At 43.4% G+C, this 26,653-nt stretch overlaps 1 protein-coding gene across 3 annotated transcripts in view; it reads left to right on the top strand.

Moving 5' to 3' along the window:
- The first annotated feature begins 2,097 nt into the window (after positions 1–2,097).
- phf21b (PHD finger protein 21B) overlaps positions 2,098–26,653 on the top strand; it is a 91,865-nt gene continuing 67,309 nt past the window's right edge. For 2 of the 3 annotated variants that reach the window (XM_026146624.2, XM_026146623.2), the window contains exon 1: positions 3,913–4,128. In XM_026146624.2, the coding sequence (XP_026002409.2) occupies positions 4,045–4,128 (84 nt within the window). In that variant the 5' untranslated portion in view covers positions 3,913–4,044. Of the gene's footprint in view, positions 3,775–3,912; positions 4,129–26,653 lie in introns of those variants that run through there. The other variant, XM_026146625.2, reaches the window with a different exon arrangement.

Genomic DNA, 26,653 nt, shown 5'->3' with positions numbered 1-26,653 from the left:
AAATGTAAAAAATGACACACACACATATGCCACCAATCTTTCAATCTTTTGTAGTATTAAATTTGTGGGTCTAAAAGTGATTATTATTTATTTATTTAAACTTGTTTATTTTTAGAGGCAGCTAATAAAATCTAACAGAAAGTTTAACCTTTACAGTTACACACTTCAAGTGCATGCTAACGGCGATAGTGACGATAGCCGAAGAACAGGTTCCAGTTAGAGGACCAGACTCCCCCCCCCCACCGCTGAGCTCGGCACAAGGGTGTGGTGCTTCTACTCTGTTTACTTCATGGACCATCAGACACTATATACACCTGCTTTTTAATTATTGTCAAAATACCTCTAGACTCTGTGGTTACGATGGGAAACATCTCCTGTCCTGTTTTAGTTCTTGCTGGTGTATTACAGTGATGACTGCTGTATTTTGCTCTGGTTCAGTTTGTTAAACACTGGAGGAAGATTTATTTTCTTTCTTTCTTTGTTTCTCCTTTCCCCTCTGTAAACATCAGCATGTGTCACTGTGAACAACTCATTTACGTCTTTGTGTTCATGGAAACGAATCATCACGAGTCAGCATGATTTTGTTCTTCAGTAGGAAGTATGATTTTGTGACAAGTATGCACACTCTCCCACCAAAAAGAAATAAAATGAAATGAAATAAAATGAGGTCAGCTGCAACACCTGCACATACTGATGAGCAGGCCTCTCCATCAGTAAGTGACAGGACTCCGAGTGCTGCAGGGAGCGTGACATCACTTTCACACACGGAATCTTTGTGATGGACTGACTTCAGTGATCTGACGTGCCCACCATAAGTGCTCTAAAACTAATCCAGCTCTGGATGGAAATGCTGCCATACCCTCATCAAAGCTATAAAAAAATCAGAGTCACTTTCTTATGGCCTTTTGTCCAGATAAACCGGACAAACTTTTCAAAGACAACTGTTTTATCCCCAAATATGAACTTTATTTAAAGCTCACACAGCAGTTTAATTTAGAGTGCATTTTGAATGAATAATGTATTAATAAGTAATACAAACTAATTGTAAACAACTGTCATGTGTAGGACTTAGACTTTGACCTGTGGTCTCTGCTATGAAAAAGTTGAAAATAATGGGGGAAAACAAATCAAACTGGAGACGGTGCTTATAATTACAGAAAATTATTTTAGTTCGGTAGAAAATCTGAATATGTGTCTGTTGTTTCTGCCACCTTTGGTCATAAACCCAGTTGACTGTTGACCCCTCAGAGCGCCTCTGGTGGAGACCGGAAGTGCAGACAGAGGCAGGTCCGTGTTACAGTTCCGTGCTGCGGCTTCTCTGCGGCCTGTGTGAGGACCAGTGAGCGGAACCTCCTCACACTTAGAGCACATGAAGAAGTAGTCCCTCCCACGCGGCTGCCTCTGTCCGTGGTGCTAGGGTCGGCTCCTCCGCGGTGCTGCGCCTCAGAGACGCGTCACAGCGTCGGTCTGAGACAAGCTGAAGTCCGCGTGCAGCTCAGGGTCCGGAGTTCTCGGTGGATTCAGACGTTACCGGCTGCCATCCCCGCTCTTTTATCTCCCATCACGCTTACTGCCGGGGCGGCCCCGCCACCTCCGCTACCTCCTTCACGCTCATTGGTTCTCCTTCTTGTCGCTTTTCCTTTGCAACTCCTGATTGGCTTTCCTCCATCAACCATGCTCCCGTTTTTATTTGCAAGCAGTCTGGACCAATCGCAGCTTGGCTTGCGGCCAGAGGGCGGGAGGAGGAAGATGGGGCGGGGCCAGAGTCAGACTGACAGAAATGGGGGAGAAGGGGCAGATTTGTGAGGAGAAACTAACCCAGCAGAGCTCTTTGTGCTCATGTGACGAGGTAGAAAGTGTACAGGGGCAGGTGTGGGTGGATGTTCGTCCTGCTGAGGGGCATTTCTGCTACCCTCCCCCCCCTCGCGTCTCTGTCTCAGGAAGTTGAGAGTGGAGTGAACGCTGCTGCTGCCATGTTTAAACCTGCAGAGCATCCATGTTAAAGGAGTAAACAACACAAAGACTGTTCTGCCCGAGTCAGCTCCACTGCGACGCTGGGCAGGAGTTTAAACAAGCATTATTTCACATGTATGACAGGAATAACATGTGTTCACGAAAAAAAGCCACACTGGGTTTATTTTTGATAAATATCCACACTTAAAGTCATCTTTATTTTTTTTAAATAGTTTTAATTTGTATAGTTGATGTCACATGTAACAAAAATCAGTCTTTTATGAATGCTTCAAATCCAACCTATTTACATCACTACTTACTGTTTAATGCCTTTAAATACCCATCCTTTCTTTTCCTTCCACTCAACCACTTTAAGTGAACATATTTTGGTGTGTTTGTTTGTTGTGTTAAAAATATCAGTGCAGATGTGCCTAACTGTGAAAATGACAAAACCTTTACATCACAAAAACATACACAATGTGAGTTTGGTGTAGTTTATTTTTTATTAAATCAACAGGTTTTCATTTCTGACTTTTACTCATATTGTGTATCCTGATGCAGCTTAATTAACAAAATAACTGTGCATGTGGTACCTAACATCAAAACATTATGACTCAAAGAAGCAGCTGACACAGCCTACATATTATTTATCATGCACATTAAGTATTAATGAGGGTTAGGATATTATTAGTAGAGAAATCTAAAGTTGCTGTGAGTTTCCAAACAGGTGAGGGTCATGTGATGCAGGTTGGCTTGTGTGAACTGGGTGTAGCTGTCATATTAAAGCCCTGTTATGACTTTTAAAGCTTTATTATGTTTATTTTTTGTAAAGCTGCTCACAGTTTTTGTGTGTTATTTTTAATCTTATTTAATGGTATAAAAATACAGTATCTAAGCTTAAAGTGATTATTATATGTGGGCATCCTGTGGATAAAAGACCATTTTCGGATGTTAGGTAAGCCTTTAGTTTGTTAGTGTTGCAGCTGAAGAAACTTTTTATAACTTATATCCTAAATCTATGTGGATTTTCTATACATGTGTTATATATGTGTTATATTTATAATTGAAGTCTGTAGAATAACTAGAGATTTTGTAATGACTGTAATGAAGCAATTTTATTTACAATCCAGCACTTTAGGTTTGAATGTGAAAAGCTCAGTGTAATTCACACATTGACCAGCTTTTATTTATCTTTTCTTTTAACTAGACCTCTCTGAACCATCAGAGTGTGACTAGGTGCCGTTTTATTGCGACCAAAGGGGTAAAAACACGACTTTTAATCATAAAACCTGACTGTAACTACCCCCCCGCTCACTGCGCATGCGCAGTGAAGCAGGGAGGAGGGGGTCTGCTCTCGCTGCTCCATCCGGGAACTTCAGAATTACCATTGACAGCCGAAGCGCAACTTTTCCCCAGGCAAAGTGAAATCAAGCCGCGGACTCGGACAAAATATAGTCCCCGTTTTTCAACTTAAAATTAGCAAAAGAAAAGCGACCCGGCTGCCCGGTCAGACCCGTCGACGCTCGGTGGTCTTCTGGAGAGGAGCCGTGCGAAGCCCGAGCTCTTCCCGCCGGGTTTGGAGCACTTTTGAAGACGGGCGGAAAGTGGGTGATGAGTCCTGGGCTGTAAAAAGAAGCGAGAACTTGCTTTGCAGCCCGAGTAGTTCTTCTTTCAATTGTTATTGTCGCTTAAAAAAATCTTTAAAATCACTCAAACTTGGTCTCGGCCGCGTCGAAAGTGGGAGAAAAGTGCTTTCCTGGTCGGAACATGGAACTACAAGGCCTGCAAGAGGCGCTGAAAGTAGAGATCCAATGTCATCAGGTAAACGAAACATCGTGTTGTTCTCGCCTTCAGTGGCGTTCCGAGCAGCGGGCTCAGAGCTGCTCACTCCCGGGGAGCAACTCTGCGACATCTCGCTGCTTAAAATGTCCGCCGGCGGCCGTTTCCCGGTCCCGCTGACCGAGGGCACTTTGGGCAGCACTTTGTCTGATTGCCGTGGCTGTTTTTCTGCGAGCAACAAGAATGTGGAGCGGTGATAATGCGGTGCTGCTGCTGGTGCTGTGTGGCGATCAGGACGCGACCTGAATATTTATGAAGAGGTGCAAAGAGTGCGGCTTTGTTAACTTGAGGCACTTTTTCCTGCATGTAGTGGCGCAGATGAAGCGGCAGCCGCAGGTAATTATGGCCGGACTGTGTGAGAAACTTTATCGGCTTAAACCCGCTCTGCGTGAAGTTTCCCCGCTGGGTGGGGGTCTCTGAGGGGCATACCGGGGCCGCTTCTCTGCCCCGCTCTGCGGGCTGGAAGTGGCTCCTGCTCGGCCTCTCAAAGTTGTGTAATGTTGGGGGAATTTTAGCGTCCATTTTGAGTTGGTCGACATGTTTCTGGAGAGCGGGGATGAGAGCGGAGCGGCTCGGCGGACAGATGGAGGAGCTGTGCCGGACTTTGAGTACCTCACACAGCTCTCAGAACCATCATGGAGTAGTTTAATTTCAGCGTATTTGACACGGTTTACTCTGCTGCTGTTAGTCCCTCTTGGTCACATGACCTCAGAGGGTGCCTTTGATTCGCTTTCACTTTTCTTTAATACTCGGTCTTTATGTGGAGGTGGCGGATGTTTGGTTAACTTTGAGGCGGATGCTGCGGAGCGTGGAGCCGGGCTGGATGGTGTTCAGCACCGCGGACAGCTCCTCGGAGCTCCTCCGCGGCGCTGCACCGCCCCGCCGGCCGGTCCCAGCCCGGCAGCAGCGCACCCAACTTCCCCCTCATTTATCAGAGGAAGAAGAAGGAGCTGCTCTCCATCCGTGCACTCTTTCTCTTCTGTTTGTGTCTCACTTTATTTCCTACACAGTGCAGCTTCCTCAGCTCCTGATTGGCTGCTGGTAAACTTTAACTAATCCATCTTCTTCTTTAGTTTGGTAGTGGAAGCTTCCATTTTGAGAGGAAAAAAAAGGGGGGGGGGGGGGTTACTACCTCCTGCCCCCCTCCTACTCCTCCTTTTCCTCTTCCTCCCCCTCCTCTAGCTGAAGAGGAAAAAAAGTCTGCAGAGTTTCAGGCAGGAGGAGGAGGTGGTGGAGTAAAGGGGGGATGGGCCCCATTCATGCCTAACATTACCATTTTGATTGCTTTGATGCTGTTTTTGGTGTGGAGGAGCAGGGGGAGGGGAGGCAGCGACAGAAAGCTCAGTCAGCACGGCACACCGATGTTTTTAATTACCACGCTCCTCTTTCTCTCTTTTTAGTGACCTTTATGTTTCCTCCTTAAAACACAGCGGCCTTCAATCCTACATTTACAGAAATAACATGAACTCACAGCCGAGCAGGAGGGTGGGGGTTAGAGAGGTAAAAGGAAAAGCCCTGGAGGTCATTTCAGGGTCGTGGTTTGAGGCCTAAAGGTGGATGTTTGTGAGGAGCGTCGGAGGAAAGGCTTCGATATCCACAAATATTTGAAGCAAAAATTTGAGAGAACTTTCTCCACGGCGCCCCAGAACCAGCTTTAATGTGTTTGATGAAGGCATGTCACAGTTTACCTTCAAAGTGCAAACATTCAGAGCTCTTTATTTATTATTACAGCATTTTTGAGCCCTCATAACTTCATATCTACACCAAAAAAAAATAACAACACATTTTTAAGATCAGTTTTATCCCACTGTGAGAGTTTCCATCTGAAGAACTGTGACCTTCAGTGAGGATCCATCACAGTCTGAATAAACTGCAGTTTGATCTGTGACATGGAGGAGCAGAAACCAACACTGGTGTTTGATCTGTTTCCTTCACAAAGTGCATTCTGGGTAAGTTTTGAAGGCTGGTATCAGCATGTAGGACGGTGGAGGTGTCTGTGAGGCACCTGAATGCTCTACTTTCACCTACATGTGATGCCAGGATCATCTTCAAGTTGTGATTTATTTGCTATACTTAATGTTTAACACTCACGATTAAAGTTGAGGGCTGTAACATGATGTGGTAGTAAATTGTGCATATGATGTTGATTAAACAGCTTCAGGTCCTGAAAAAGTTCTTTAAAAGCCTTGAAGGGGGGACTGGAAGGGCCTGGATCACAGACTGAGCAGGTGCAGCTGATGTTTGAAGAAGGATGAGGTGTGATGGAGCCGAGAGCTGTTTTTGTGTTTGGAAGTGTTGTTTCTGGTATTTCAGGCAGATATCGTTTACACAATCCCTCAGAGGCCTTTAGCACAGCGGTCTCCAACCTTTTTTGCGCCACGGACCGGTTTATGCCCGACAATATTTTCACGGACCGGCCTTTAAGGTGTCGCGGATAAATACAACAAATAAAACTAGTACTGGTACCGAAAAAAAGAAAATTTATTCATAACACACGTGAAAAGACCCAGGAAAACCGAGTTAACGATAAAAACGATAACAAAATAACGCTGAAAACCGATAAAACCCCTGAAAACTATACATTTCACATCTGAGCTTCAACTCTTGCGGCCCGGTACCAAACGACTGACGGACCGGTACCAGTCCGAGGCCCGGGGGTTGGGGACCGCTGCTCCAGCACATCCTGTCGTCTGGTCCCCTATAAAGGCAGCTTTAGCTCGCTTCACATTCATCTATTCATTTAGTTTATTCAGCTGATTTAGAATTAAAGTTCAAGGAAATCTGATTAGTTTCTTCTTTTTCTTTTAAAGTTTGGAGAAGTCTCAGTTTTCCAAAGTCTGATCTCAGTCTTGGCCAAAGTAACTGTGGTTATGATCATGCAAGTTAGTACAAAAGCACCTCTATAGTCAACAGGAAGTTAAGAGTAGAGAGCATTAAAAGAAAATGCATCTGTAATTATAGTTTCATATGAAATCATTTTTTAAATCATCATTAAATCTTTTTTATCATTTATTCTCAGTAATAAAAAAAGGATCCATGTTGAACCTCCAGTGGTTTCGTGCCCCATCAGTGGGGCCCAGGCCCACAGTTTTAGACCCGCTCAGTGATTTTATTTGTATGAAACGTTTCTTCTTTAAGTTCATTTCGAAATTGGGATGATGTAAACGCTCAGGTCTCTGCTGTTTTGAATTTTCTTAAAGGTCGGGCTGGTTTCAGGCGTGTTCTTCACCTTGCGTAGAAGCAGGTGGAGCTCGCTCAGGTGTCTGAAGGTAAATCTGTGTGTCTGTGGATGTGGAGCTCAGGTGAGCACAGACTGATGACAATAGACGTGGCGTGATCTGTGACAGCAGGGCTGGATGTCTGTAGAACCTCTTTAAATCAGTCCAGCTGAATGCTTTCACACACATTAAAGATCCAGCACCAGATGATGCTCGACAGGTATGATTCCATGTACCCAATCCTCATCATGTTTATCACACACAGTGGGTTACTTCTCACATTCACATCTTGAAAGTTTAATACTGAACATTAAGTGTATCTCTAGTGTTTAGTTGTGGTGCATTGACATAGGCTGATGATGGCCTTACATTAGTGTGCGCTGTGTGTTGATGGCGAGTGAGAAAAGAACAAAAAAATAAAACCAAACAATAAAACCGTAAAGTCAGGGAGGCGCACTGACTGCAGGATCTTTGATTTGATTGGTCGCTAGGCAATGTGTATACCTGTTGATCTCTTATCTGGAGCAGGTTAAGTCTGCAGCTTAATGTTGCCATGGCGATGTACCTTGCAAGGAAGTGAATCACCTGCTTAGTTTTTGATTTATTTATTTTTTTCATAAATAAATTGAAGCAGAAAAGGTGAAAGTGGTGCTGTGAGTGTGAGCGTCTCTCCTCGGCTGACGTGCCCACCTTTCACCTGGCTGGTGCTGGAAAGAAAATGACTTCACTGATTCGTTGCCGCTCTGCTTGCTCCCTGTTGCGTCATGGCGGTCTCGTCAGGCGGAGCCCATCAGACGTGTGTTTTTAATGTTTGTCCCATTTCTGTGCTGGAAGTGAAACAAAGACCACACCAAAGCCATCATCTGTAACCATGGTTACATCTCACTTTAACCGTGTGCGAGCGTCATTAAGGCTTTTTTAAAAGTTTCACATGGCTGCAGCTGCACAGATATATGTATGTGATGAAGAGGGGGGCGAGGAAGGCTGCTTTCATCGAAATGTGTTTGTGTGAATGCAGCCCTCTGATTGGCTACTGCTGGATGGTGTGCTTTTTAAAGGTGATGGGTGACGCTGGAATGACCTCATGTTGATCAGTGAGGTTAGAGGACATCACTGAAGCATCAACTGTTCCTCTGACGTTCAGCAGAGGCAGCAGTGAGTCAGTCCCACAGATGCCCAGGGTTAAAACCTTACAGTGGAAATGAACATCTTTACAACCTGACAAGCTGTCAGCTGTTTCTACTGGGTGAACTCTGTGAGGTCTCAGCCATCATCAAAAATAAGCATCCCTGACCCTCAGCCATAAGAAAATTGCATTTTGGGCCTTTGAAAATTGTTCCCCTTGAGCCTCATCAGGCTTCCAAACAGTCACAGTTTGTTTCTAAACAACACTGGACTGATTTCCCAGACATGGTTTAAGTCTGTGACGTAAACTTTTATTTTTAAAGTGGAAATCTTCCACGCGAACCTCTCCTTTAAGTGTTCAATATAGAGTTTACTAAGTTTACCTGTCGTCCTGATAGGTATTGGCTCCAATGAACCAACGCAGCAGTGGCTGAATCTTTAACATTCAAAGGCCATCCATGTTTGCAGCCTTTAGTGTAAACGTGCTTCAGAGAAATGCTGCTGAGCTGATGTTTGCATTTATAGCTGAGATAATGACGTCAGCATGTTGTCCTGGCTTGAGGTTATCTCGGCCTACACTGGAAGGATAAGACTTCTGTAGCCTCCGAGCTCGTACAACTCACTCTCAGCATCTGCAATACTCATCACCAACTTGAAGCTGCTTTTACTTATGTAGCACCAAGTCACGACTACAGTCTCCTCATGGTCTCCTCATATTGTAAAGACGACACAGTATTAGAAAAAACCCTCCAATAATCGAGCAGCACTTGGTGACTGTGGGGAGGAAGAACTACTTTTTAGCAGGAAGAGACCTCCAGTAGGAGAAGGTTCATGTCTGTAGTTCCAGTGACAATGATGTAAGCAGTATCTGTTTGTGCTGACATCATTGTCATGCGACCAGTAATGTGTTTGTGTTTGTTTTGTTTTGTGCTTTTTGGTGTATCCTGGTTCATGTTTGTGATGCATGCTGAAGTCATTTCTGCTGCTTTTTAAAGTAGATTTCAGCAGAAAATCAACCCTGACCGTCTGCTTGTGTGAGCTGCTGCTGCACACTCTCTGCTCTCTCCTCCAGCTGTGAGCAGCTGCTCTGTTTGCTTTGTGTGCCGCTCTGTGGGACGGCAGTCACTGTGTTTACTCGCTCATACGAAACCAGGTTACTCAGAAATCGGTCATCATGCGCTGTAGTAACCTGGTTTGTGAAGAGCAGGTGTGTGCATGCAGGAGCGTCTCAGTAATCCGGAGTGTGTTAGTGCTACGCTCAGATTAAACTTGTGGATACAAACGTGCAGCTTTCATGTCAGCTGAGTTTTGTCTCTCAAGGACTCTTTGGGGCTTTGAATCTCAGTTCTGTAATAAACAGTCAGGTTATATATATGCAACTTTTTTTTTTCATCACTTCCACTAAAAATGTTTAAAAACAAAAAAAAAGAGAATGGTTTTTGACATTAAGCAGCTCCCAGTGTATGTAAAGATCAAGTTTTTACTGTCCATACTGGTACTAGTAAGACTACTAAAGTGTGTCAAGTATATTTACCCAAGTATTGCATTTAAGTCCTCAGATCAGCAGCTGTTCATACAAGTTACTAATTAAAAGTAAGATTTTACAAGCAAAGCAAATGAGGAGGTATTAAAAAACCAACAACAGGCAGTCAGCCGAGAAGAATTTATTTACCAAGTACTCAGAACAACAGGAGGACTCATCGCCTTCAGTGTAGTTCTGTCACCCACCCAAAGGCCTTTATGATCCAGTCTAAACTCTGGTTTACTGTCTAATTACAAGATTACACTGATTAATCTGTAAATAAGCAACATATGGACATAAAATGGAAATAATAAGAGCATAAAGGCAGATTTGGCCCCGGGGGGTGTCTAAGATCAGATAAGAAATCAGGCCCACCTGCTGTGGAGTCTGTTCTTTGCTCATTTTTCATTGAAATCAGTGAAAATCAGCTGAGACTTTTGGAGCTGGTTAGTGAGGCAGCGGTGGGGTGATTAGAGCCATGAGACGTGGCTGAAGGTGGGGAAATAGTGATGGGGTAAATACAGAGAGGCAGGTGTTAAAAACTGCCTGCTTACCTCAGAAACAGTTTACAGCCGTTTAAAGACTCTGCCTCCTTGGTATTCACTTATTTCAGTTTTGCACATAGATTAGTCAGTGAGGGTCAGAGGTCAGCCTGGTATACTGAGTCAGACTTCAGCTCTGCTCATTAGCTGGACATTGGAGAGCGTGGGCCAGAGGCGGGCCATGACGTCCGTCCATCCATCCGGATTTCAGGGAGCGGTACCCTCCATTTTTCCTCATCGTGGTTTTCTACGAACATTATTGCTAAGGATTGTCTTATTGCATTGGAGTCACACTGGGTTAAATATGTACACTTGGGTTTTAAGGGGTATTTATTATTTTCTTCTTTTTTTTTTTTTTTTTTGGGTTGTATGGAAGCCCCAAACGCAATTTCATTGTTCTTGACAATGACAATAAATAAATAAATACTAAATACTAAATACCAGCGAGCAGGAGATCTTTCCCAGCATCTGAAAACAAACTCGGGGGTCTAATCCCTCAGCGGCTCATTACCAGCTTCTGCAGGGCTGATTAAGCCGTGTAAAGGTTTAGGGATTTCTGCTGGACTAACCGTGGTTTAACAAAGCAGACTGGTGTAAAGGACAGGCTTTTCTCTGTTGAGGCCAATCTATAGTTTTTTTTTTTTGTTTTTTGTTTTTAATAACTTTGCCCTCCTTTCTTTTTGCTTGTACGTCTTAGGAAACCTTGATTGGATAATTACCTTCACGGCCTCGATGTGCAGCGGTACAAAAAAGCAGCACATTCTTAAAATGTAAAAGTACTTTACTTGAAATGTTCCCTTCTTTATTATACAGAAGTAAATATAATAGTTTTTGGTGCGCTGCATTGATCTGCCAGCAGGTGATGATCTTAAAAATACAAACAAAGGATTATGAGGGATTAAACGCTTACTCGATTCCCCTAAAATATCAGCCAGGTCCTCCGTTTAAAGCCCAACTCAGCCCAAAGCTCACGTCTCAGTTACCCCCTCACTTTTCCTCCTGATGTGTCCTCTCCACACTGACACCTTTAGGCCCTCCTTCTTCTGCTTCTTCTGCTCAAACACTCTAAACCCGGTGATGTATTTCAGACTGAGCACCTCAGCAGGAAGTGCTTCAGTCTGATGTTCCAATGCAGGATGCTAACTTATCCGTCAGTATGATCGGGAGCGTCCGGGCTGGAGACCTGTCCAGGGTACCTCGGTGCATGCTGGGACACACCTGGGTCCCATCACCTTGAACAGGTTAGAGAAAACTAAGGAGCCGATTTCACAGGCATGGCTACCACAGAGAGCATCTCACTTTTAGAGAGAGGGACAGGAAGTGACTGACAGCTCTGTTTTTCAATCAGACAGCTGCAGCCAATCACGATAATCACAATGATGACTATTTTGGCTGTCACAGGTTTCCAGAATCCAGACCTCAGATCTTCAGTTTGTTATTGCAGCAGATGAATTAAAACCACTGCTCTGTTTTTCATCTTATGCTTAAAACTCCCACTGTGTTCTGTTTCTTCTCGGAACGTCATTAGCTTTTCATTGGACTGTAAACTTAGGGACGCATCACGAGTTCCCATTTTCAACCTTGTGATTTTAGATCTGATTTTGTGCCACAAACAATCCAAAACTCGTCTTTCAAAAAAACCAAAAAAACAGTAGCAATTCTGTTTGCTGTGGACGCCATCTAGACTGAATTTGCACATTTCATGGTTAAGCCTACAGATTGAATTATTTGTCCTGAAGCTGAAAAAATGGACCGCTTACTCTCTCTGTCTATAGTTAAAGCTGAGCGTTCAAGAAATCCTTTGAGAATTCATAAAGGTTTGACCATCCACAACTCCATGAAGCATTGGTGATACATCCTTGGAAATCTTTTAATTATCCACAGCTGTCACCTTTGACTCTGGGAACATGTGATGGAGATTTTTGATGAGGTGTGAATAAGAGGTGTATTTATACAAAGTTCAAAGGTTCTTGAGGAGTCTGGGCTGCTGAAAGGTCCATAAAACCTTTAAAAAAAAAAAAATTTCATCCATTGAGCGAACAAACTGAACATCTGTGAGTTTCAAACTAACGGTCAGACAAAATAAGATACTTAGAGTCAGATCTTGTGAAGGTCATTTTGATTAGATTGAACAGTGAACTTCAAAAATCCAGTCCTAATGGAAACCATAGTAGACCCAATCTCCACCTTCCTTATTTGAGTTTCTGAAACTTATGACAATTGAGGAGGACTCGGTACTTCATGTTTGTCATGAAGTTTTCAAACATCCAGGACTTTTTGTCCCTGTTAGCTTTAATAGCAGGTAAAATGTGTCTCAGAAGCACCCGACAAATTACTTTGTGATGCAGCAAATATTGGTGCTTCTCATGCTCTTATTTTGAAGTTTTAAAAGGCATCATTGATTATGTGGACACTTCCTTTAGCTAAGCTCTTTCTGTTTGATCTGTGCTCATATAATTTGTGGTTTTGCAGCTTTAAATCCTCATAGTTGACTTTTGAGACGTGTGTGTGTGTGTGTGTGTGTGTGTGTGTGTATTCAGGCTGATAGGATAACAACCAAAGGGCATCCACATATCAGCCTCACGAAGCAGCAGATCCCTGTTGAGTCTCAGAGGAGCGTAAATCTGCTCTCGTTTGTCCCCGTGCTGTCGCAGCGGCAAATTGTCCCCTTTTTTGTTTGCAGACTCGTTTTAATCATTCCTGGAAGGCACGCTCGGCTTTAATTAAGAGGAACATGGCAGGAAAGCCTGTGATGACTCCTCCAGAGGGAGGGCAGGGCTGTTCTTTACCCGGGTGTATCACATACCTTCAGACGGGACCGGGGCCGCCAGCTTTGTTTTGATTAATTCTGCTTCAGAAAGTGGAGATCGGCCGGTTTGTGCGGCGTCTTTTCGGCCGCATTACCTTCATTAAGTCCTGAAAAGAAGACAAGATGGAATTCAGGAAATTGGGGCGGCCTTTCAAGGAGCCGGCTTACAGTTTAGGGAAAGATGGAAATCAGTTTTTCTTTCATTCAAATCACTACAAAGCTCTCCACTTCCTGCACACGCTGTCCATTTTAGACAGGTTTACTTCATGCTTATTAAAACATCATCTCATAGGACCTTACAGGCTGCTTGCTATTCAACACATACTGTGATCTGATCCAAAGTCTGTAATTATTCATGGAATTACAAACATGTCAAATAGAAATACTGTAATGTCTTGCAAGGGAATACTTTTTTATCTGCTGCACAAAATAAAATAACCACAAATTATTTCTCACAAGGTGAAATTAAAACTTGACTTCCTTTTTGATCACAGGTGTTATTAATGGCAGGTATTTCAGTGCTTTTGTCTGAGGAGCCGTGTGCGGCTGGTAAACAGGTTGCAGATCACCTGCTGCAGGCGCTCGGCCCTCCATCCGAGTGACAGCTCCTTATTACAGACCAGCAAACAGCGATTTCCAGAGAAAAGTGCTGATGCGGCGGGAGGCGAGAGGCTGCGATGAATTAACCCGTGTTGACTGCCGCGCTGCTGTTTCCCTCGCCACAGCACTCTGTCATCTCTCTGCATGCGGTGGCAGGACGTAATGGAAAGATGTTTTCTTTTCTCATGACTCGCACTGTAAAACCAAAACACACATCTGAGCTCTTTTGGTTTTACAGGTGGTGCACACATGAAAGCAGGCTCTCATGGACCACGTTAGAATCTCAGCTTCATGCATGTGGAGCTGTTACAGGTAGCATGCAGACCTGTCTGAAGGGCCAGCTTTTTAAACCAGGTCTGAGCTCGGTGGCCGGATTCACCGGCCTCTTTCTCCCTGATTTATGTTCGAGGACTCAGAGTCTCTCTGACTTTGACTGGTATTAAATGCTTTATGGTGAATTACACCCTGACAACAGTTCACCCAGACTTTTGCTCTTTTTCTGTCCTGCAGACGAGTTTTTGTTGTTTACTGTGAGGTGAACTCTTTCTGCCTCCTGAGTGACCCTCAGTAACCTTGAATCTGTAGATTCAGAAAGTCCATCTTTCTGTAGCTTTATTTGTTGTTTGGAGCTGAACGGAGAGGAAATCGTAACGAGGGGAAAGTTTGGATAAACTGGGAGGGATCGATATGAGTGCTGAGCATGAGGTGAGTGCTCCATGCTGTACTGTAGCTGTATGAAGTGTGTGCACTCTGCAGGAGAAGGAAGCTACTGTTGCCTGCTTTTTCCTGTTGTGTGATGAGAGAGTGGCCGGAGCGGAGACGTGCCCATCGATCGTCCGAAAATATCCGATTCTATCAAAACTATTTCAGAGTTTTAAGCCTGCTGCTGAGATATGAAAAACATCTTCCACGTTAAGCTGTTCTACTGCGAGACATGGTGGAAGTGAATCCAAGAAACTGTCACTGTTTCTCGATCTGGCTTCTTTGATCCAATCAGATGGAGCAGATTGCAGCCGTGTTTTTTCCTCTGTGAAAAAATGCAGTATTTGTGTTTCATCATGCAACCGATCGATTACTTTACTACAACAACAACAACAAAACAAATGCAGTGATTTCTAGTTTACAGAGCTGGAGGAAATCATAGATGGATCCTTTCTTATCATTATAATCAGTTGCTTGTGGGACTTTTCTTGCAAATATACTTCTTATATATACAGTTTTCTCAAAAGTGCATGTCCTGCATTATTAACCATTAAATTTGTAATGAAAGGTTACACCACCATAATTTCATTGCACATGTACAATGACAATAAAGGGTTATTTTGTTGTATTATATCTTTTTCTAGCCATTCTGATGATTTGGCTGATTTTTATTGCACTGCCAGTGTGAAGATGGAGATCCTTCAGGTTTAAGCGGCTACCATCCTCTCCTGTTAAGGAAACTCTAGCTCCTGTCTGTTAGCATGTATTCTCTGAGCTCCCACTCAGTGTCAGGAACAATCAAAACTACAGCAGTCTTAAAAGTGCTGAATGATTTTATCGATAAAACAATCAACAAGCAGTGGCATGTGGCCTTTTTTTAAGGCATCTCACAGAGTGGATCCTGCAGCTGTAAAGCACAGACTTGGTTTGGGAATGATTTATCGGGCAGATGTCAGTGTGTACAGACAGAATGAATCACTTCCAGCTTGTTTAATGTAACTGAAGGCGTTCCCCAGGGTTCAGTACTGGGGCTGCTACTGTTTGTTTTATATATGAACAGTCTGAGACTCTTACAGACCTTATAGCTCTTAGCCAGCAAGGTATGTGGTGTGTTCAGGTCAGATGTCATTTTGTAGACTCGGCTGTGCTGTTCTTATTTATAGAGCAGGTGAATCTTCAGTCTGCTAGCGGCTGATGTGGTCGAATGTATCTGAAATGCTGAAGAAGTGATGGGAGCACACATCCTTCAGAAGTGTGAATATTTGTTTGATATTATTTGAACTTTTCTGGTGACTAAGATCATGATCTAACTATACTTTTAAATAAAAGGATCATTTTTTTCACTTTTTCCATCTTTTTTTTTTTTTTTTTTAAAGGAAGAGTTTTATTAGTATAACAATATGACGTTATGTTAACACAAGGTCTCTTTATGCTTTAAAATATTTATTTTCTGGCATTTTCACATTTTATCTGAGTTTGTTGCCTTTTCAAATGATACTGTGACTTCCATTAAGCTAAATTTAGACACAGTTAGATCACAGGATTTAAATAGTTCTCTGCCACAGTAAAGTTGAACATTAATAAAAGTTTACATGCTCATAATCAGTGTAAACACATTATTAAACGTGGTGATTTTTCTCTTCTTCTGTGGTGACTTTTGAAGGTGGCGGGTGGAGATGTCCCTCAGCTCTGTCAGTCGGCCTTTGGGAATCCAGAGAGTCGTGCACTGAGGCGCCACGGAGCTCGGATTATCAGGCTCAGAAAACCGTGAAAATCACTGTAATAATTCAGAAATTGCCTCCCCGCGTCGCGCTGCGAGCCTCTTCTTCTGTTTTGAGGATTTGTGTTTGTGTAGCGGAGACAAAGCGGCAGCAGCTCTGTAATCTGCTCGTTTGTTTATGAGCGAGCTCTGCTGGCCTTTGTGGTGGCGGCACTTTCAGCCCCGAATCATTGCTCGATTTCACGCCGCTCTGAAATTAACTGTTGCAGCTTCGACGTGAAATATCACCCATATGTACCTGCTTCAGGAGGTCAGAGAGGTAAATCTGGCTTAACAAACATACACCTGTGCTTTTTTTTTTTTTTTTTATGAGGGTAAGAGGTTCACAGCAGGCCTTACAGCTATGACAACATCCGTTAAATAAAATCAATGCACTTGGCTTGTATTTTAAAATGCAGACTTTTGTTTGGAAATAAAAGTCATGTTTTTTGCAAAATGACACCAAAGTCTTCATCAGTGGTGCTGCATGGTAATGCAAAGCTGTCAGCCAACCAGTGGACACCTTAGCTTTATAAATATGTTTCATGTTTACCTGTTTGATCCCTGCAGCAGGCATTTATCCATCAGCAAGTGTCTGTGAAGACTTTGGAGCTGCGTTTCAGGCCTTAAAACGCCATCAGCACAGCGTGGATCACAGCTCAGTGTTGGGATCTTCCCTAGACTAGAAACCTGGTCAGTTTAACCCCGGTGGTAAAAGTGTCCAGGAAGACTGCAGGTCAGCTCTCATGTGTACAATAACTGCAGCGTATTTAATGAGCTATGCACAGTTTATCTTCACACCTTGAATATTTTCGTAGTATGAACGTAAAGCTGCAGGCTGATAGGGTTGCAGCTGAAGTGCAACAAAAATGTCCAGCGTGGAACTTAAAGCTCTCAAGTTTCTGCACCTGACAGGAAGTGCTGGTTCACAGGAAGTGGTTCAGGGTAAAGCGCGTGGAGAGCGTGCAGTGCCGTCGGCCTGTCTGAGGTCAGTTAATGATCTCTGCTGTCGGGACAAAAGCCTCGCTTACTGGTTTTCCTCTCCTTTAATGAACTCCCTCACACTTCTCAGCCCTCACTATTGTGGCGTTTTATCGCCGTCCTCTGCCCTCACTTTTGTGCGTCCAGACCAGCAGATAAAAAGGTTTTATCTGAGAGGGTGGGAAGGTTAAAACTTAAAGGTTTTTATAACTCCTCTGAGTCAGACGTTCGCTCATGTGTCTGTTTGTTGTGGTCACATTCCCGTGGTTCGTATTCAGCCACTTTCTTCCTCCCACTCGCGTCCTCCTCGTGTTGGCCGTCCAGCTGACCGACGCGATGAATAATGTCTCTCTGAGGCGAACGATGAGGCACGAGCAGATTCCCTGACACGGGAGTGCTTTCATGCATAAGAGATCACAGTTCAGGTTTGAGTCACTGCTCGTCTGTCAGTCGGCGGACTGAGCTCGTCAGCGACTGACCTCTTCCTCTCTGCTTTCACTTTTGTCTCCTCATGACTTCCTGCCGCGAAGACAGGAAACGAGTCCCATCAGACTTCATGCTATATGATGAGAAAATCTGACTTTTCTGAAGATTTGAAAGTAACTTGCAGGTTTGAGCTCTGTTTTAAGGTTCGCTGAGACACTGGAGGCAACAATATAGAACTGAAGGTTTGGGCTTGGATCGTTTTGGGCTCTATGAGCTTTATTAGTGAATATTCAACCATTCAACAAGACAAAAGACCGTTATGATTCATTATGAGTTAATAACCAGGACCAAATTCAGTCAATTTCATGTGTATAATGCCACTTCACAACAACAGGTGATTAGACTCTACAATGTTGGAGAGAAAACTCCCCAAATAAGATAATGATGGTGGGAAGGAAGAAATTCTTCCAGCAGAAGCTCAGGACATGAAAGACAAAAATTTGATCTAGTGAAAAATTCCTGCGTTAGAGTAGCAAAAACTTCAAATATAACATGTAACAGTCTCAAAAAATAAAACTAACAGTCAAATAACGAGAACGAGAAATTTTCACAAACGAAAGGAGCTCATCCGTGTGTTTTATCGCAGGTCAGGGTTTCTAACCTTCTCTCCCATCTTATTTGAATAAATTATGAACCGCAGCTTTAAATCAGACCAACATGAAAAATGCATAAATAAATAAATCTCATTCATTGCCAATACATTTCTCTTATTAAATGTCAGCCTTCTTTACACTGATCTGCCCCGGGGCCAGCCCGAAATGTCTTAAATTCTTTTTCTTTTTTATTCTGCCGCAGTTTGGTGTCAGTTTAGCTTCACCCTACATGAATCTCTGTTAAAGTTTTAATAAAGCTACCACAATAGCCTGCTTTGTTTTAGAGAAATTACAAGCAGATATCAGAGAGCTGGACCCACTCGTCCTGCTGTTTACCCACAGACGCAACCTGCAGAGTGTGAACTCACCTTGAAAGCTGCAATTTAAAGGACTTCTTTCCACGGAGATTAGAATCAGGTCCTCGTTGAATCATTTTTCTTTCCTGTAAAGGGCACAGCATCAGGAGAGGCGACGGTATTGACTTTTTCCCTTGATAAGGTTTTCCAGTTCGGCTCGCTGTTGATAACCTGACGGCACGGCCAGGCCGGTTGAGGCCTCGGCGAGCGGCTTACCGGCTGACGCTGTGCACAGTCAGCAGCCAGGCCGGCCACAAGGCTCAGTTTATCATCAAACGCTGAGCTACATAGTGTCAGCATGCTTCATCGCACAGCAGGAAGTCAGAGAACAAGACGATGCCCAAAAACCTAAAGACAACAGAGGAAACTTTGCACCTGTGTTCATTTTTATGAACACATCATGTTCCTATTTGGTGAATATTTCACATCAAATTAAGCTTTGAGATAATGAAGCTGTGGAACAGAGACTCACCAATTGTGAGAGTGGAAGAAAAAAAAAAGGACAAATCGAGCTGGGCACCAAAAAACATATAATCCATGCCCCAAAATGTAAAACTGAGGACCTACATATCAAATGAATCTTCAAGTAACTGAATATTCAGTCGTCAGGCTGCTCTCAAAGCTCCTGATCCAAAACGCTGCTGTGTAATGGAGAAACAGTAGAACCTGGTGGAGACGGAGTCGATCCAATCATGAGACAAATACACTTTGAAGAAATAGCTGAATGACATCAGATGACCCCGACCAGCAATCCAGCCAGTCAGAAAACACGAGACAGGAAGAGGTGGGGCCATATGATGCGCAGCAACTGAACTCTCAAAATAAGAGCGAGGTCAGATTAAAAACATGGAGGTGGTCCATGATGTGGGTATGGTAAAGTCGGGTAACAACTCACAAAGATGGCCTGGCGTGCTCGGGAGTGTCGGGAGGTTAAAAGTTAACAGGTTAACCCGAGGAAGCCTTTCAGAGGAGAGTGACTAAAGCATTTTGGACTACCCTGACTTGAAATACCGAGAAACTTCAGACTGTTTGCCCCTTTTGGGGTCTCTGTAGTTTCAACTTCCAGATGAGAACCATGTTTGTGGTTCTGTATGGATTTATTTTTGATGGAAACAGATTATATTCTGGAACCTTTTCTGGGTTGGTAGAAAACGAAGAACACGCTCTGATTGGTTTACATGGGCCAACTCTTGTTTTGATGCCACCTGTCCCAAACCTGACGGATGAACCCTCTGACACTGACTGTTGATCCTCCTCCGTGAACAGGTGGGATTGTTTGGGTCCGATGTCGCTTGGTGATTTGATCAGTTGGAGGAGAGCGTGTATGGACAGGGTTGTGGTGGTGGTGGTGGTGGTGGTGGGGGCTTCCTGTACACATCTGATTCAATTAACCCTGAGACTGACAGGATGACGGCTGCAGCAGCCTGCTGCTCCCATAACCCACTTCACCGCCGTCTGTCAGAGAGCGAGAGAGAGCTCAGTGCAGCTTCTCTGCCTCATCCTGACAGCGTTGCATCGGATTTTCATCACGTTCCTGCAGCTGCTTTTCCAAACAGCAGGAAAATGTTTGATACTTCCGTGATGCACTGCGAGGCTTGAAGTTTGGTGCCGTTCAACAATAAAGCATCAGATGAAACCTGAAAAACAGGAGAATCAGATTAAATTCAGATTAGATTTACAGTTAAAATAAAATTTTATCAGACTTAACTCGAGGTTTGATGGAGAACGGAGGCGGAGATGACGGATTACTGTGACTGACAGATGGTAGAAATGTATATACTGTTCAGCCCACATCAGGCGGGTGGTGCCAGCTCTGAGCTGAAGAGAAAGTTTCTCCTTTCAAAGGGACAACTTCAGTTTTTCAACATATATACACTACCTGCATCGCATGGAGACTGATTTTAGCACATTTTATTTTTATGTTTTCTGTCCATCTGAAAGAACAATGCCATCCAGTAATGGACACTGTCCTCACTCTTATTTTGAAAGTTCAGTCAGTGCAAACAAGTTAGCCCCTGCCCTTCCTGTCTCATGTTTTCTGGCTCACTTGTCTGGTTGCTGATAGGTTTTCTTAACGCATCTTGGACTGCAGCTGGTGATGGATCTTCTGCCCTTTCTGATCCCCGTTGGTACTCTTGCTTCACAATTTTGGATCAACTAAAAGTTTTTCAGAGAACTTTTAGAGCAAGCTGATGATAAGGAATTACAATAGTCCTCCCTAAAAGACACAGTCTTTATGCATCCTTGTTAAAAAGGACTCTAACGTAGTGTTTTCTGATTACCCAAGGGAACCATGTATAATGTAAAAGTAATCAGCCTCCACGCACAACCCAGAGGAACTCTGTGTTTACCTGGTCAAACTAGAATCTATCAGATGATACAAATCACAGCAGGTCATTTCTTTGAATCCCCAACGATGTATTTAAGTCTCTGTAGTAAATTGTGAGGTCTGACAGGAACAGGAGAAGCACATCGTGGCCTCAGAGTGAAATCATTTCTGTTGTTGGGCATCTTTTGCTGCTGGTTTTGTGTTTGTCAAAATTTTGCTGCTCGGGTCATGACAATGATGACAAAAGAAGTGAAATGACTGTGTTTGCATCATTGCTTCTGTTTGAACATGGAGTGAAATGTGAGCTCAGAGGCGGTAAATCAGCTGGAATATGATGATAAATGTTTGTCTTTGTCTTCCTGTTTTTACCTGTCAGTAATTATTTGGCGCATGAGGAGTTGGCATCATTGTTTCTATAGGCTCTGTGTCTCGTTAGAGTGAAATACTCTGAGTGTGGGTGGCGTTGGTGGGACAGAGCAGAGCATTAAAATGCATGTGACAAACATAGACTGAATGAAATGCTGTTGGGTGGTGAACGCATGAAAGTTACTCCAGCTGGCTGAGTCGACTCGCTGGCAGCTCACCTCCACAGCAGAGTGTGTGTGTGTGTGTGTGTGTGTGTGTGTGTGTGTGTGTGAGAGAGAGAGTGGTGGCAAACAGCTGGTGGGAAAAATTAATCCAGATGTAAGCTCAGTCGTGTAACAAGAAATAAAGTTCTATTAAGTGTCTTTCTTCCAACTTAGTCACAGAACAATAAAAATAATTCAGTTAAGTTCAGTTTTATTTTTATAGCCACAGCTGCCATCTCAGAGTGTTTTTATTTTGGAATTGAAACCAGTGACCATCTCTGGGCAGTCCAGCAAGTATAGTAGGGGTGTCCATGCTCTTTTGTAGGTGGAAATAGCTGCCGATGTGCCACTTGGGTCCAGTGCTCCTTCATTTCCTCAAATCAAACAAGCATTGAGGGTTAAAATGGTCGAGGTTCTTTCAGCTCAGTGTGGATGGTCTTTCAGGTGTTTCAGTGAATTTTAACATCCAACACCTGTGACCAAGAGGATTTATGAGGTCTAGGGAAACATTCAAATAGTTTACAGTAAGACGAAACAGGATAATGTCCTAATGACAGCAAAACCTTGGTGGGGTTGTTTGTCCGACTTTCAGGCTGAAAGCGCACTCATTAGACCCAGTTCTGAAAGGTTTTGGATAAGTTATCAGGAACAACATAACTGTCCCCTGCTGACCATAAGATTTAGGCTCTTTAAACTGTGGGGACTGACTAACTGCTGGAGCCTTTGCTGGACGTTAGAGGAACTGCAGTTTTCTAGCTTTGTTTTTCATCCCCGTAGGCCAACACGTGCTTTGAAATGATCTGATTACACCAGGAAGTACTCTGCTTATCTTACAAGCCTCAGATGTTGACGTTTCTGACGTGCAGTGGGGTTATATTTTTTGCTGTGTGAAAACTTGCTGTCTGTGTTTTGAATTGATCTAACACAGTTGAGGCATCAGAAACCATCTTTTCTGAAGATTTTAAATTCTGTTCACTGACTTTGCATGTTGTTGTTGTTGTTGTCAGTTAAAAAAAATTTAAGGTGTAAAGTCTATAAATCTGTTGCCTGGCTTTACTTTTGAAAGTGGGAGAGCAGAAACATAAGAGCTTTTTGTTTGGTCGGTCTCTTGTTGTTGTTGTTGGTGAGCAGCTCAGGCTGGGGGAAGTCAGAAAAACTTGTTCAGAGTGAACTTCTGAGCTGCCCTGGTGTTAACAGGGCTCCTCTTTAATCTTTTATTTATCTGCTGAACTAAAGAGGTCATTCTGATTGAGCAGCGTCCAAAACAAAGAAAAGTCAGTGCCTCTTACTTCCTGTTTGGACCTGCCTCTTTAACTGTAGGAGGAGAACGTTTAGAGGAAACAATTAGGAGAAGATGTAGACTGGCGTTATAATTAAACACCGCCAACACACGCCTGCTGTCACCCATCCAGCCAGCGTGGGCTCTGTCTCCATCAGCACCCTGACCCCTGATTGGCTCAGATGGCTCTGTTAAGCTGGTAATTATGGAAGGGGCAGAGGTGCCGCTGCGTGAATGATGTTAAATGACTTCTTGCCACAAATTATTAATTGTTTTACTTGAGCTTTTGAACTCAAAATGTGTGTTTACATTCATGCTTTTATACTCCTCAATGTGAGCCTCATGGATTGACCTGACAGTGAGTATTTAGAGGACGATGGGCCTGATGATGCCTTGAACACCACACTGTCTCATGATTTGGCTTCTTCATGGTGGTTTTACCTGAATAGGGCAACAATAGATACTGGTTTTCAGTCAGAGCCAGTCTATTGTTAGGTTGATGTACTGTGTGGAAAGAAGTTCAGTTCTTTTGGCGGAAATATCTCATGTAATTAAGTAAATATACTCTGATAACACTTTAATAAGTAATATAATAGAGAGTGAAATAACATAATAGCACTGCCTTTGAACACAGACCACACTATTGACATTTTAAAGACCAGGTGTGCTCAAACAAGATGAAGAAAACAGGATGAAGTCAGGTGAAGTCAACCCGAACCCTAATTCTGACCCTAGGATATCAGAATGTGTAACTTTAGGTTTCCCCAATCAGGGAACACGAACGTATTCATAATTCTGACAGACATTAAAAACTTTTCACATTTAGAAAAAGAAAAAAAAGTCTCTCCTGCCTTTCTCCAAAATATAGGGTTTAGGTTCTTACCTGTGATTTTGCAGACCTCAGAAGATTAAGATGATTTTACATAGGTGAACTTCATCACCTGATGATGGGGCACAGTGAGGCGGGGCCACCTGACACAGGTGAATCCTGATTTTAGCGCACAATTCACAATTCAATAAGTTCAAGTTTCAGTGTCATTATCTGTAGCAGTGTTTAGTTTTAATGCTGTTTGGAGATTGTATTTCTTTTTAAACAAGTGTATATTTTCCATCATTGTTTTGGTGCTTAGCAGAAACCTGACTCCATCAGAGCCTTGCTAATATGCTGCCGAAATATAACCGAATATTTATTATTTCGAGCTGTGACAGCAGAGACTTTCAGACCTTAACAAAGTTGTGTTTCCAAACATTAACCACGGCCGACGTCTTCATTGGCGCGTGAGGATGCAGATCGGCGGCGTTTGTCTCTGGCTCGTCTTTGTCTTTGTGAGAAAGCGAGCAGAGCAAAGAGAGGAATGTTTTTGTCTCTCTGCAGCAGCTGGTTCCTTCTCAGCGCCGGCTGTCCAGGCCTCATTCAGTGCTCTCTGATTAGGTTTTTGTTGCGCGCGTGTGTGTGTGTGTGTGTGTGTGTGTGTAAGTGGTTCATTTGTCAAAGCTTTTTTAGGAACAAACAATGGGCTCAGTGAGCCAGCTAAACAGACATCACCAGAAAGAGGTCAATTATAGTAAAGGACTAAAAAAATAGAAACGTGAATGTTGGTCTGATTAGTCTTTGTTATGGAAACCGTTTCATAACTCGTCTCCTGCCGGCTCTGATTGTACGTCTGACATCTCTGAAGATTTAAACCATTTCACTCGCAGCTTCATGAGATGGAGAGGGAAAAAAAAGGGAACATTGAGTCGTGATGGAGCTGCCGTTTTCCTCCAGCTGCCTCAAAACAAACCGAATAGAAAACTCACAACTTGCAGAAAACAATTTCCTGCAGTTTTCCCCCCATTTAGATCTGAACTATGTGTGGGAGTGGCCGTATTTCCTGGAGCTCATTTACATACTCCTTTTAGGCCAGCATCCCACAATGCCCTGCTTTTTTTTTTTTTTTTTTTTTAATGCATTATTGAGTCTAGTAGCTTGCTTAAAAAGGGGGTAGAGACCTCGCCATAAAAGGAAGTAGGACTCTGCATTCAGCCAGGGTTACTTCAAAGCCCCTTTGAAAAATTGATCAGGTGGGGTTGTAGCTAAAGTAGATCTCAGGCTGCGGCCTTTTCATCAGGTTAACAACACAAAACACAACCAGGAAGAAGAAGAAAAGGAACTTATTTATGTGCATGAAAGAGAAGAAAGCTGCTGAGAATTCCTCTGTCGCTACTCATTTGAAAGATCACATCTCTCTTGTTTTTTTTCTCAAGGCTTTGATCCTCAGATTAGTCATCTGCAGTATTTAAAAGCAAGAAAAGAGGATCAGAGCAAATGGAGCCAAACTGGATCCAAGGAGCATAAATTACTCTTATTGATTATCATGTTTAGTTGACCCAAAATAATGGAGATAGGCAGGAAGGTGAAGGTTTAACATATTATAACTGCTTATAACAAAAAATGAAAAATAAGACCAAAGAAAAAAATTCAAAACACAAGGAGCCAGCAGGAGAACCCGGAGACGCCTACAAACAAAAGGAAGCAGAAACATTGACCTGATGAGGCCTGGAAGAAGAATAAAGCTCGGGTAATAATAATAATTCAAACCTTGCTGCACGTCACAGATTTCAGTTTCTATGCTCGTTCGCATTTGACTTTTTGAATTGACCTAATTATGTTTTCCAAACATTAACTCACAGTGCAGGAGTGATAATAAGGCACTGGTTTAATCAGTGAGAACTGATGGACTGAAAGAAAATGATACTAAGACGTGAACTAATGGTCAAAGTCTACCTGTGACTTTGTACATGGGCGACCGTGGCTCAGGGGGTTGGGAATCGCATCTGTAACCGGAAGGTCGCCGGTTCGATCCCTGGGCTCTCTGTCCTGGTCGTTGTGTCCTTGGGCAAGACACTTTACCCTACTGCCTACTGGTGTTGGCCAGAGGGGCCGATGGCGCGATATGGCAGCCTCGCTTCTGTCAGTCTGCCCCAGGGCAGCTGTGGCTACAACTGTAGCTGCCTCCACCAGTGTGTGAATGTGAGAGTGAATGAATAGTGGCATTGTAAAGCGCTTTGGGTGCCTTGAAAAGCGCTATATAAATCCAATCCATTATTATTATTATTACAGAGAGTCCCAGACAGGCAGTGGAGGTGAGGGTCTCCTGGTGCAGGTATCCCTACTTGTTGTTGACTTGTGTGGTGTTTTTTCTGAGAGCGTGAAGTTTCAGCGGTGCCCTCCGCCTCCTCCATGGTCTCCTTTTCTCTGTAAAAGGTCACGGGGTCGTTTTTTTAATTACCTCCACCAGATGATGACCATAAATACGACAATAAACATCACGTGCTCCACAGTAAATATCTGAGAGTCCGGTCAGGAAACTGTTCAGCTTTCTTTCTTTAGCATAAAGCACCTGGTTGTTTTTTGTGTTTTAGTAGTCTTTCAGCAGAACATATCATCTGTACACGGAGTAGGATGAAGCTGGTAAATCCTCTTCTTCGTCTTTGCTGTAACAGGAACTGAACCAAAATAATTTGGACTGTTTTAAAATCTCACCGGTGCCTCAGAGTTTGATTGTGGAGCTTGAAGAAGAGGTTTGGACCCAGAGATGGGTAATAATATCAGAATTAACAAGCAGGACAGACCCAGGACAGGTGGGAGAGATAATATCTCTAGGCATGCTCGGTGTCCTCCCCCCCCAGAAGACCTGAAGGAGGTGCTCAGGTGGGGACAGGAAGGTCCGGACATCTCTGCTAAGGCTGCCTGAGACTCCCAGCTGTATACACCCCTGAGCTTGGTCTTGGTAGTGACAAACACGTTTTGCGTCTAACTTTCAGATTAGGGCAGCTGGTGTATTTCAGGGGAAACTTTTCCTGAAAAATGCATGCTGACTCCTCCCCTCCTACAGTGTAGATCTGGTCTTGGGTCCAGATATTCAGGAGATGGAGGGATATCGGCGGTGTCTTGGGGATCATGCCTCTGTTAAGCTGTGATGAGCTGTCAGGTCTACGCCTCTGTGCG

This window comes from Astatotilapia calliptera, chromosome 17, assembly GCF_964374335.1.
Source record: "Astatotilapia calliptera chromosome 17, fAstCal68.1, whole genome shotgun sequence".
Classification (NCBI taxonomy): domain Eukaryota; kingdom Metazoa; phylum Chordata; class Actinopteri; order Cichliformes; family Cichlidae; genus Astatotilapia; species Astatotilapia calliptera.
This window is presented reverse-complemented; position numbering and strand designations above follow the sequence as displayed.